The sequence below is a fragment of the Neopelma chrysocephalum genome, unplaced genomic scaffold, assembly GCF_003984885.1.
Source record: "Neopelma chrysocephalum unplaced genomic scaffold, ASM398488v2 Primary Assembly neopelma1_96710, whole genome shotgun sequence".
Lineage (NCBI taxonomy): Eukaryota > Metazoa > Chordata > Aves > Passeriformes > Pipridae > Neopelma > Neopelma chrysocephalum.
Window position 1 is genome coordinate 1,331,566 of NW_020925354.1, and position 13,163 is coordinate 1,344,728.

General features: G+C 46.1%; 1 protein-coding gene across 2 annotated transcripts; it reads right to left on the reverse strand.

Annotated features, from left to right (window-relative positions):
• Nucleotides 1-186: 186 nt before the first annotated feature.
• On the reverse strand, nucleotides 187-11,624 carry HMGCS1 (3-hydroxy-3-methylglutaryl-CoA synthase 1). Of its 2 annotated transcripts, XM_027709228.1 has the most exons (11): nucleotides 11,491-11,570; nucleotides 7,946-7,973; nucleotides 6,499-6,956; nucleotides 5,994-6,119; nucleotides 5,337-5,501; nucleotides 4,472-4,640; nucleotides 4,176-4,346; nucleotides 3,283-3,389; nucleotides 2,818-2,943; nucleotides 2,384-2,547; nucleotides 187-1,984 (listed from the first exon to the last, which is right to left on the reverse strand). In XM_027709228.1, the coding sequence occupies exons 2-11, from the start codon at nucleotides 7,957-7,959 to the stop codon at nucleotides 1,892-1,894; spliced, it is 1,593 nt and encodes a 530-aa protein (XP_027565029.1). In that variant the 5' UTR covers nucleotides 7,960-7,973; nucleotides 11,491-11,570; the 3' UTR covers nucleotides 187-1,891. The 2 variants fall into 2 exon arrangements, with proteins under 2 accessions (XP_027565029.1, XP_027565030.1); XM_027709229.1 differs by lacking the exon at nucleotides 7,946-7,973 and having other exon boundaries at nucleotides 11,491-11,624.
• Between the last annotated feature and the right edge of the window lie 1,539 nt (nucleotides 11,625-13,163).

A 13,163-nucleotide genomic window follows, 5' to 3' on the forward strand; every position in this document is an offset into this window, starting at 1 on the left:
GGAGTGGTTTTACACCAGCCTAAGTAACCCCTTCATTTTGTTGGGAATGAAACAAAGAAGAGAGATCCAGAATATCCACACAGCCTGTGAACCCACAACTTCAGGTTTTCACAGAGCCAGTTTCCTCTTTCTTTCCTGTTGAAAATAAAGTGTCCTGAAAACCCAACAAGTCAGCACTACTCCAAAAGGTGTCAAATATCTCAAACTTTATTTTAATAAAGGATCAGCCTCACAGACCTGGGAGGTCTGTGCCAGTAGCTCACTTCTTGGTTCGTCCACTGCCAGCAATGGACTTTGTTCCTTGACAGTTTGTTTTCCTGGTGCCAAGATAAGTTTCACGAGGGCAATCTAAACCAAAATACTTGCAAACACTATCGTCATGCATCATTGCTCCATCATTTTTAGCAGAACAAACAGATTAGTATTCATCAATTTATATTAAACAACTATTTTATCAAGGCTTGACTGCACAAATACAGCAAGTAATCAAGTCTTAGCGAGTGACAGGTAATACAAACACTTAATTACACACGCAAAAAAATTGTGATTAACAGAGAAATAATTTTTTGCTACTTTATATTAGATAATGTGGCTTTGTAGAATTAGCAAGGAAATAAACTCAACAAAACTTAATCTGTACATTAGCTGAATTTAAATATATATATCTATATATAGAGATATAGATAGATAGATATATATATTACAGGCTTAAAAGGCTCATGTCATAGTTCATTTCCAATCTGGGCTTTAAAAATCCACCAGAATGGGCTCCCCATTACCACTATAAATCTACCACTGGCAAAATGGATAGCTTGTTGGAAAAAAACCCAAACCAAAACAAAAGAAATAAAAGACACTAGTCTATACAGTATTACCAATAGTGAGAAGGACTTCAAGGTACAAAGCCAAATTCTTTTGGAAATGTATTATATAAAGACTAGTGAGAGGCCAGAGTTCCGGACAAACTGATGAAGATGACTCTCTTCCTTTGTTTGCCAATTACAGCAACTCCATAATGTCTAGAAGTTTTATTTGAAAATTCTGCTCCCTTAGATACTTCTACTTAACAATCCAGAAAGGTGCCAAATCAATGATCCCATTTCTTTAGAAGAAAAAATTTACTACCTCCCTTCTTTTTCCTCTTTCCTCTCAGGCTGCTGTGACTTGCAATGCAGGTATAAAACACATAACGTGGATATTAGGAGAAATTACATGGTAACTAACACAATGGATAACAGAGTTTCTTCCAAGAAAACCACTTGTCAGCCTAGCTGTTCTTAATCCAGTAATTTTGAAGGGAAGAGAGATTCCATTCCAACAATGGATGTTACTTGGTTCTATACCTTTCCCAAAGCGATGGGGTGATGGGAGGCAGACTGGGAGAAGAAAGGGAAGGTGATAAAGTGAAAGAGAATTGCAGTATTCAGAAGACTGACTGCTTATTGTCAAGGCACTGAGAACCCTAACATTAAAAGCATGGACTAGTTTGCACACACTTGAGTACTGGTAGAAGTTAACAGTGTAGCTTTCAAATCATTTTACATGGAAAGAGCAGGCAGAAGACTCCTTTCTTTTTTTTTCTATGTACAAAGACTTTGTAATAGACTACAGCTACTTCTCAGCAATTAAAAAAATTCAGACATGTTAAGGAATCCACAGAGGACCTAGCAAGTCCCTCTATCTCCAATATACTCCTGATTTTAGTGTTCTGAAAATACTTTAAAATCAGCACACCATATTATGATGATTTTTTTCAAGGAGCTTTAACAGGTTTTTCATGCTCCAATGAAGTACTAGTGTAGACTGAAACTTCAGCACTACTGCAATCCTTTTTCTCTCTGTCTCACCCTGCCCTCACACCTCCTTTCTTTCCCCACCTCACAGAGGTATCTTAATGCTCCCCATTGGAAAGGGCAACAGTAACGCCTTCAGTTTCTGTTGTTGCAGGGATTCTTGGCACTTTCTTAGCAGGGCTTGGGATGTGCTAAGAAGAAGGGAAAAAAACCATTAAATACAGATTTCCAGTTCACACACATTCATACTTCATGGCTAGTCCAACTGTCAAACAACATTCACGCTACACTGGACGGCTTGGCCTAAAGTCAATCAAATCGGTCATGCTTCATGCAAACAGATTTTGTGAGAAGAGCCAGTTTTGTTCTTGTTTTGTTCTTGTGCAGTTTCATTCTCTTTATGATGAAATGTACTTTCTTAAAATCCCATGTTCAACTCTTTACTTCTGGCTTGTATGTTAGGCACGTTAACAAAGTATTTAATATAACTTTTTAAACCATTTCCTCTTAACATACGTGCACATGCTAAGACAGACATGTAAATGGTTCCACCATTTACATCAAACTTTGAAAGAGTGCCGAGTGTTCACCTCATGAACAATGCCTGGGTGCACAGCTCCAACTCTTGCCTCCAGAGGTCCATCACCCAGGAGTGGGCGCCGGGCGTAAGTTCTCCTGTGTTTTTCATCCACGCGCACAAGGTACCAGGTTCCTTCAAAGAGATCCTCTACTGAGCACTGTGGAATATAGTTGGCTGTAAAAAAGGGAATAACAGACTGTTAGTTGTTTCCTGGTGAGAGTTTTACTCAACACAGGCCTTTGCAGTTTGAATGCACTAAGACAGAAAAGAAACAATTCTGGATTTTAGTTCAGCCACACAGGGCCAATGAAGACAAGCTACTCAGAAGCAGAAAGGGTTGGACATGTCCTTCATTCTACACCTTAATAATTTAAAGTCAGCTGAAATAAGTGATGAGCATTTTGCTGTAGGACTAGGAATGATTTATATTTATGAAGTTCTTACCCAAATGGTGTGTTTCCTGTCTGATCTTCATGTTTTCAGCAAAGACATCAGGTGCAATACACTTTCTTGAGTCAAGTCTTGCTTTGAGATCAGAAAGGCTGGCAGTTATTTTGTCCAGTGCAGAACCTGCAATACAGAACCATCATGTAAGGCAGCACCAGTGCTGAGAACTGCACAGCAGCACATTAACATTTCAAACCCATTTGAAGTACTTCGCATTATAGAATCTCAACTGTTAGTCATTTAAAAGTATTCCCAATTACCCAATCAAAACATAAATGGAGTTTGAAGAATATTATTTGTTCAAGGAGACACAAACATTCCCTGGAGCTAGAACACCCTCAGTTTGGCACTGATGTCTTTAGGCATTGCTCTGCAGGTTTTATGATGCTCATGGGTTGTGTAATAGGGCACTGAGAGTGAGCTGTGCAAGGGAGGTGGTTAACACCTCCTCATGTCACTCACCAGGAGTGGCATCCTGTGTGACCCTGATGGAATACAGGGTAGCAGCAAAACCAGAGCCATAGGAGAAGACACTGATTCTCTGTCCTGCCAGCTGCTCTGGGGAGTACCTGCAAATCAAACAACAGCTTTTTAAAGTGAGAATTAAGCCCAGGTGTCACTTTTAAATAACTAGAAACTGCAGCTACCTTAGGAAAAGCAGCCAGCACATCATATGGTCTACAATACACATTTAGCTATGTGCATAAATGCTGACTTTTAAAAACACAAATTCAGATACTGTTATGTGATGAGTTCCAAAGCTGCCTAAGCAAAACAGAGCTGAGAAATGCACAGAGTATGATTATCTAGAAGGCAGCCAGTTTTCATTCTTAAGCGACCTAAAGCCTAAAATGAACAAACACATCTTGGAAGGTAATGTCAGAATAAAGAAAAAGCAATCCAGAAAGAGTGGTTTAATTTAAACTTAACATGATTTTGCAAAAGGCTGTCGTTGCAAAAAAAAAAAAAAAATTTAAATGCTAATTTAATTTGGTTTTGGTTATAGTGAGACAAAGAAGATATTCTGATTCTCTTTTCCACTGCAGGCATTTTTCTAGGGGAAGGGAAAGGGGAAAGGTTGGGGCTGAGAAGAGACATTGCCTCACAAGTAAGATCCTACTCTGGAAGGCAGTAAGCAGCTGTTTCACATCAGCTTCTGACACATTTTCAGTCTGCTTGTCACTTGACCTGAATGCATATGCAGAATTGTTTTTTAACTTTAGTCTTTCTGCTCAAGGCAATCTCGTAGGAAACGGGTTGCTAGACAGTGCTTTTACAGAAGTCTTTCTAAAACAAAAACCTTTTATGTCCTTATTCATAAACAGCTATGACTTTTTTCCAAATTTTATGCTTACTGGGCTAGAAGAGAGGCAAGGCAACCATAGACTGAAGGGGTATACATATTTCCATTCTGATTGGACACGAGTAATGAAGCTTTGGTTTTCTGATTGAAGAGCTCTGCACTAGCTTTCATGAAAGCTTTTTCCACATCTCTGTCAAAATACGTATCTTCAAGTTTTATATCCCTATTAAAAACAAAACAAAAAAAGAAGTTCAGAAACAGTTACTAAAATAGCAAAAAGTAAAAACACACCTTGGATGTGTAACAGAGTAAGATTATGTGAATAAGGAATACAGCAGCCATTCTCACCTGAAAGCTTCCAGACCACTGAAAACACCATTCGCTGTTTCTGGGTTCTGGTCACTGAGAAAGTCGTTCAACAAGAGTCTAGCCACGGACTTCTGTACCAGTTTACAGTATGGAGAATGAAAGATCATGAATCCAAAGTCATTCAAGGTGAAACGTCTGTCTGTCCCCTCTGGAAGTAGCAGAAGTGTTGTGTTACAACCTATGTTTAGTACTCCCTTCAACTATGAAAATAAAGCAGGGAGCTGGCAGGATACCAGTCATCGGAACATGTCAGCATACAAGAGACACTGAGTAACACCAAATACTGTTGTCAGGTGCATTTAAAGCACTGACAGTTCTTCTACTTAAAAATTAATTCCTTACTATCTTTTGCACCAGCTAACAATGTTTGCTCTTATTCTAGAATAAAGAGATATAAGCTTAGCAGAATCTCTACCTAGCATTCCGACATAATAATCTGTCATTTAACTCTCTCCACACCTATGCCACTTGAGTAAAGCAATTACTAAACATATTGGATTTTTAAAAAAAAGAGTATTGTTATGTAACATTTAAATATTAATCTAAATTTCTTAAAAGCCTGGGTGAAAGTGGGTAATAGCATGCTTTTGAACATGGTAATACACCTTACATGAACACATGCCTGTAATTACAGACTGCCAGGAACTTAACCATGCGAGAACAGAATTAAGTAATTTCTTACAAGAGAGAGCAAATATTTCAATCGCCTCAGAACACACAAACATGAAGAGACCCATAGAGTAGTCTTTAGATCAGAATCTAAAACTTGAAAATACATTGTCTGTGTAGTTACACATTCCAGCACTTGCCAGATACTGCAGTACCATCAGGAGAGGCTACATACCCTTCTGCCACTGGGCGTGGATTTTGTTGCGATAGACAGTATAGCAGCGATCCAAAGCACTGAGGTAGCACTGTATAGAGAGTTTGCCATCCACCACAGGATATTCAGAGACCATGTCTGGTTTGTAGAAGTCATAGGCATGCTGCATGTGGGTTCCACGCAACCCTGGTGGGCAGAAATTGACAGAAGTTGGAAACTGCTTTACTCAGCTGCTCCCAGTCAACTGGAACACAGCACACGTGCGGAAACAAGCAGTTTTGGCCCTCCATCAAGCAGGTTTTCATAGCACCCTTTAGGTAAGGTTTCACACAGTTCTCTTGCTTGTTAAGTACAGTAAGACTGAGCATGACAAACAAGCAACAAAAGACAGTCATCATACTGTCCTGGAAGCAGAATGTTGTGTTATTCAGCTCTAGTCCACTCTGCCAATTTTACTGGAGAATTCCCAAGGAAATAAACAGATAGGACCATCTCTAGTTGTTTCCTGCTTCATCCTATAACAGGACTTGGCTGAGTTAGCCCAGAGCAGGAGGAGACACAGAAGAATTTCTGACATTAGTGGGAGTTAATCCACCACTCCAGCAAGGCACAAAAAACAGGGAAACAGGCTTCAGAACAAATCTGCCTGAACAGTGTGTGTCCTCCCACAGCACTAACCTCTCTCAAAGATCAAGGGTGCATTTGGACCAACCAGCATGGCAACAGCACCAGCCCCACCAGTCGGCCTGGCATTCCCAGAGGCATAGACAGCAATGTCTCCAGCCACCACGAGGGCATAGCGTCCTGAGAAAAACACACAGGAAAAACCATGAGGAGCAGCTAAGCGTCTGGCATGTCTTAACATCCATCAGCAACTTTTAGACTTTGGTTATTGAGGAGATGACACCAAGATTAAAGGGATCTTCAATCCTGACTTTTTCCCCCAAGTTTTTATTTTCTGGCAATTGCCAAACTTTACATGAGAACAGCAATTCGTAGCTATGTCATTGTTCTTCACACTGTAACAGAACTAGTGGCAAATGGCCACAGCATTTAAGAAAAAGACCAGAAGAGAAAAACAGTTTACCCTCTGGGTTTCATATGGTTAGAAATGAACACTGTCATTGTAGGGCAGACTGATGTAAGGATGATGTAACTTTTCAAGAAAAGACCATGAACTTACCATCCCAAGAACTGGACTCAATCCAATTAATAGCATTAAAAAGAGCAGCAGTGCCTCCATAGCATGCATTGGTGGTGTCGATTCCTTCTACATCTGTGTTACCAGATTCTTCAAACAGCTGCATCAGGACAGTCTTCACAGATTTTGATTTATCAATTATGGTCTCTGTTCCAACTTCTAATCTCCCAATACAATCATAGGAAAGGCTGTTCCTCTCCATGAGCTTCTGGACCACAGTCAAGCAGAGAGAGTTGATATCCTCCCGGTCAGAGCAGAACCCCATCCTGGCCTGGCCTAGCCCAATGGTATACTTCCCAGCATCCACACCATCATACTTCTCCAGCTCTGTCTGGTCAACATACTGAGAGGGAAAATATATTTCCAGTGCCACAATTCCCACATCTTTGGGCCAACAGGATTCAGCATTCACTGGAAGAGACCCAGGCATCGTGGTAGATCTTTAAGAAAAAAAAGAAACCCACAAAACCAGTTGCTTTATTCACATCCATTTTGAGGGATCTACTTTCAGTTTCTGTAGTTTTATGTAAAAAGTTATATTTCACGTATTCTGCAAGGTCATTTGCAAAAGGCATGCCTTTGCCTCTGGTGAAACTTTGGTCAGAGCATTCAGTAAACATCATTTGGAGTTTTGTAACATTTTTTTATTAAGAAGTACTTTCCAGTGAAAATATAAATTTCAGCCCCAAAGATGAAGAGATGTAGGTTAAGCCCAAATTATCTTCCTGAGGCAAAACACACACTTAGTAAGTGTTCAGTGTTTGAGAAATTAATGTTCATTATCTTACTTCTGCTTATATGCAAGGTCTCGATTTTGCATATAACAACCAAGCTAGAGACACTGACATTTTTTTTTAATGTTGCTAATCGAGAACTTAAATTGAAAACTTATCCTTACCAGAAAATCACTACCTTAAAACAGGCTAGGGCTTTTCAAAATTGTTTTTAATTTTAAAGGAAGTGACACAGGTCACTGTGTTTTGTTTATACTTGCAACAAAGCAGAATTGTTTCAGAGTGGGTTTTTTTTGTTTTATGTTTGGGGTTTCTTTCTGCACGAGGTAGGGGGAGGTGTTTTGTATTGTCGTTGGGGTCTTCCTGTTTGTTTCCTTCAAACATACTCTGTTTCAGCATTCCGGAACACTGGAACTCCCAACTCCAACACCGAGCCTGGAGGAATATTTCACAGGCTAAGAGGAGATGAACACACAGTGTTCTCCCTGAGAGACCGAGTTTCCTTGTTTTAATCCCATGACTTTCCCGTCACTGCACCCGAGGACATATTACACTCCAGGACATACTTCATTCTATTCCTTCAGCCCCACCTCTATTACACAGAGAGGCATCATCCTCCTGTCCCTTGCCTTGCATCCTTAACGGAGCCCTTGCCCCTTCCCTACCGAGCTCCAGGCACCGCTGCACTGACTTACCCGGCTTCTTCCATAAAACCACGACGAGCTATACAAAGGAATAAAGAACGCCCCTACAGCAAATATTGCTTTAAGCAAAACTACCAATTTCCTGTCGTTTGTGCCCGCTACTGCCGCCCTCGCCGCCTCAAGGTTATCCATACCCCAGCCGAGAGCCGGCCGGGAGCCCCGGGAATGGGCCCGGAAGGGTCACACCGCGTCCCTCCCGCAGCGTGTTCCCGGCACGGCGCGGGGCCCGGACGCATTCCTGCCTTCCTTCTCTGCTCTCCGCTCCCACCGCCGCTTCCGGCCCTTACACAGGGCGGAATCCCATGGCCGGCTCCCAGCGTCCCGACCCCGGCGGAATGCGCGTGCGGGCCGCGGGAGGCGCGCGTGCGCCGGGAACGGCCACGCCCTCCCGCCTCAGGGGGTGGGGGGGACGGTCTAGAAGTGCCGAGATAGTGTGGTTGGCTTCACCACCGTGCTTGAGGTGAAAACAACCCCCAACAATAAATAATAATAAACATTCACCAGCACCCAAAATTCCAGTTTGGGGAGGTTTCCTGCGGTTTTTTTTTGTTTTCTTTTCTTTTGGACAATACCTGGCCACACCCTACCCCACACTGGTGGCACCTCGCTACTATTTGCATGGTGGAGCGGTGCCATACACTGCTTTAAATGATCCAGATTGCAAAAAAAACCCCAAAAACTAACCCTCCAAAAAACATTATTCCTGCCTCCAGGAAGAGCTGTTGGGCAGGATTATGAATTTGTTGTCGCACGGCAGCAGGTTGATGCTGTTGGAAGTGGAGCAGCTGATTTGCTAAAGCCGCAGCCAGGGGAGGGAGCAGCGTGGTGATCCCCAGGAGCTGCGGGGCATGGTCACATCCCCTCTCATGCGGAGAGAGGCAATGTCCCATCCCCTCTCAGCATTACCATGAGCCAGGCACACACATGGCCAGGGGTCACGGAGCAGCGCTGGGGTATGAAACTTGGCTCTGTTTTACCCCAAATCTGCACAGCCACTGTTGGGGAGGAGGATGCTGCTTTTCGGCTCCCATATGAATGCAGACACACCACCCACAGTGAGATCCCAAGATCCCTGCTGGGAAAAGGGCTCTGGAGTTCAGGTCTCTTTCTGGCACAAAATACCTCATTATCTTTCAAAAGGATTTTTTCCAAAAGGAAATACCAGCTGCTGCCAGTTCAGCAATGTCTAGCTGCCACCTTGAGGGTGAGCCCAGACCAGAGCTCACTACTGCTCCAAGAGCCAGAAAGTTGAAAGTTGGAGGCTGCAGAGAATCTCAGAGGCTTCATTTTATTTAAAAAGTATAAAAAATCATTGAATGGTTTGGGTTGGAAGGGACCTTAGAAACCATTTAGTTCCAACCCCCTGGGGCCAAGGGCAGGGATGCCTTTCATCAGATCAGGTTGCTTGATGTCCCATTCAGCCTGGTCCTGAACACTTCTAGGGATGAGGCATCCACAGCTTCTCTGGGCAACCTCTTCCAGTTCCTCACCACCCTCACAGTAAAGAATTTCTTCCTAATATCCAATCTAAACCTACTCTCTTTCAGCTGGAAAACATTCCCCCTAGTCCTGTCACTACATGCCCATCCAAAAAGTTCCTCTCCCTCTTTTTTTTTTTTTTTTTTTTTTTTTTTTAGTAAGCTTCCTTTAAGTACTGAAAGGCTGCAGCAAGGTCTCCCCAGAGCCTGCATGGAGCACATAATGGACTCGACCTGCAGTACCCATAGAAGAACAGCAGCTTTTAACCAGGCAATGAATTATTAGGAAAAGCAGTATGCCAAGAGGAATTCTACTGTTGGGGGGGCTAAGGAAAAACAGTGTGCTTTGTACTTGCTCCTTACAGAGGTCTGAGATCCAAAACTGGCATTTAACTGGCTGCAGGTCTCTTATCAGAAAACTTTGTGCAGAAGACAACTAGAGGGAGGGTCTTTCTATCACATTCCCATGGCTCACCAAATACCAAGCTCCCCAGATACTCCTAACAGGGCAGCAGTCTGGGCTACTGGGCTGTATTGCAGTGAGAAGCACTGCTTTATGAGTATGCTCTGATCACTGAAGGAAATGGGACATATGACATCTTATGTCAGTTAGTCATTACAGAAAAAAAAAGTGTTTACTTGGTTTAAAACAAGCAGCCTTTTGTCCTCCTGGTCAAACAGCAAACAACTTTCTCAGAAGTATGATTTCTTTTAAAAGACCAACAATCCCAAATGCTTTGATATAAACAAATGAGAAGCCTGCTTTGTTTTGAGTCATCTTAGGATTTCATTGGGAATGAACAAGCAGCATAAGACAAGCCACTGCTTTCTGCTGCTGTTACCAGAAACATGTTCTCCCACAACAACTGGTGGCGTTCATCGTCTTTCTTAAGAATTCGAGCATATTATGTCAATAATTTGACTCTTTTAATTCCTGCCTAAATTTTTAATTCAAACAGAACATTCTACTCAAAGTTCGAAAACAAGCCCCGGCCTTCTTTGCTTCAAGTGCTGCCTTTGGCTCCGGGGAACCGGTGGGAGGGACTGCGCTGGTGGCAGCCCCGGGTTGTGACATTACTGCCTTGTCCCCGCACGGCTCCTGCCACCAGATGCCGCTCCTCCGCCCAGACCGCGGTGACATTCCCACGGGACGCTCAGCTCCGGGCACCCCCGTGGGATGCTCGCCTATCTGTGGGCGCCGGAAAACGGACGAACCGCGCAGAGCTCCAGACCACAGCGCCGGACCGTCGGACCGAGCCGTGCTGTCCCACCCGCGGGGCTGGCGGCACATCCGACACCGGGGCTCCGTCAGCAACACGGGCGGGCGCCGGGATGCCCACATCCCTGTGGCAAACCCCATTGGGAAGGAGGGCGGCAGCATCCTTGGGAGCAGCTCCAGGCTGCTTCTACCCGAAGGGCGGCGGCGAAGGCAGGGGGACACGCTCGCCCCGCCTTTCCCGGTCTGGGAGGGCGACTCTGTCGCGACACTGAGAGGCGATGGAGGGGCACACCGAGGGCTTCTCGGTGGCCCCTAGGCGGGGGCAGAGCCCCGCATCATCCACCCACGGCAGCTCATCCAGCCAGGGGCTTCCCCCGTGGGCAGCGGCCGGGATCCCTGTCCCGGGATGCGGCTCCTTCGAGAGAGGCCTGGTTGCCCGGCCAGGGGGCGCCGCACGTCGCCCCAGGGGCTGTGATACTCCCAGATGCTCCAGACAGCGCCCGGCGCGGGGTTCCGGCTGGCACCGACGTTAGGACACCAGGACACGCCTTTCTGGGGTATTTTTTGTTGGTTTGTTTTTTTCTTTCTTTCCTTTTCTCCTTTTCTTTTTGTTTCGTTTCCTCCTTTTCCCCCCTGCTTTTGTTATCTCTCCCCCCGCCGCGTTTCAGGCTCTACTCCAAACACATCCCCTAAAAACACCTCTCCCAGCTGTGCCGACCCGTCCCCAAGCCCTGCCTGCGGCTCCCCAGCCCCGCCGCCCCACGTGTGCTTCCCCACACACGGCTCCGCAGCCCCTCGCCCCCGGCCCCGAGGGCCTCCGCGTCCCGAGCCGCGCTCACCCCTCGGAGGCGACAGTTCCCGGTGTGACTGCCGGCGTGGATCCCGGTGTGGCTCCGCACTCACTCAACAGAGCACCGGCGACCGCGCGGCCCCTTTAAGCAGCCGCACCGCCCGCCGCCCGGTGCGCGCCTTGAGTGGCAGCCCCACCCACCAATCACGGCTGCGGCCGCGCCGGGCCCCGCCTCCCAACCGGCCCGCGGCGGGAGGGGCGGGCGGAGGGCAATGGCGTGAGAAAGTGACGTAGCGTGGGCAGAGGGCGGTGCGCCAATGGGGACACGGCAGGGACGGCGGGCGCCCAATGGGAGCCGAGCGCCTCGCTGGCGAAGCCAATGGGAGCGCGCGGCCGACCGCGGGTGAGGGTAGGACGGGCGCGGACCGCGCTCTAGGCTGTTGCCCGGCAACGGGAGTGTCCCCGTGCCCTGGCCGCCGCCTCTCGGGGCATCCTGGACACGGAGCATCATCGCAGACCCAGCGTGTCCCGGCCCAGGAGCATCCCGGCCCCTCTGTGCCCCGGCGCCGCCGTGCCTCGGTCCCAGGACTCGCACGGGCGCTTCCAGCAGAATTGCCTCACGGAGGATGTGATGAGTGTGATGAATGCAGCCCTGCCCTGGATCTTCCCGTCACAGTCTCGTCCCAGCTCGTTAAATCCGCAATGTGTCAAGCTGCACATCACGGGCTAGCCGCTGCCTGACAAATTGGCAATTAGCTAATGTGCGGGCTCCCCGTCCATCCCCGCGTGCCTCCGGGGCGTGCCATGATTTATATCCACCTAATCCATTGCTGCGCAGGCCATGGGGCATCCCCAGAGAACGGGGAGCACAAACCTCTGCTGCCGATGGGAAGCTGCATGACAGAAGTCAAACACAAATGTTACAGCCTGGATAACTAGGTTGTAAAGCACTGCTCAGGTCAGGGAAATGGTGCTCCCTTGGCAGCTGTCAGGCTCTGTGACATCTGATTGCTGCAGCTAGCACAGGCCACCACCTGACACCTCAGGGTGTTAAACCACCATCTTAGGGGCAGGTAAAAATACTGCAAAGGAAAGAGAAAAACTGTCACTGAAAGTGCTACCTCTTGTCCTGTTTGTTCAGTCTGTTTTGAACTTGTGACTATTCTGCTGTTGTCATGCAAAATCATCACAGATTTGTCACATAACTCTCTTGAAAGGAGTGAGAAATACTACCGAGAAATCGAGAAAAGTTTTGATTGCACATGTTACCCTGCAGTCTCCTGATAAGCTTGTGCCAGTCTGTGTAGAAGCCAGTTCCACTTGTTGTTCTGAAAAAACATATTGACAAAATGCAAACTCGGTATGTAATGGCTTAGTAACATCATGTAGAGATGCTGTTACCTCCTGTGCCTACAGACCAAAGGGACTTGTTAGGAAAGTTCATCTTCCGTTCTAGGAATCTAAGACTCCAATTGCTTCTTTTTTTCCATTCCTACCATAAAAGAACCCACAAAACCAAAAAACCAGAATGAGATCTGTGTCCTTGTTCTAGATGTCAAAATGGGTTCCTAATACCATTATGTGCTTTGGTGGCTAAAAGTTTCCTGACATGGGGGTGCTTGAACTGTCCTGGCTTTAGGGAACAGGTGCTCAGGGGCAGATGAATCAGTTCATCTCACTGAGTTTGTGGGAGCTCATTTGAGGGCTGCAAGTGCCCCTCGG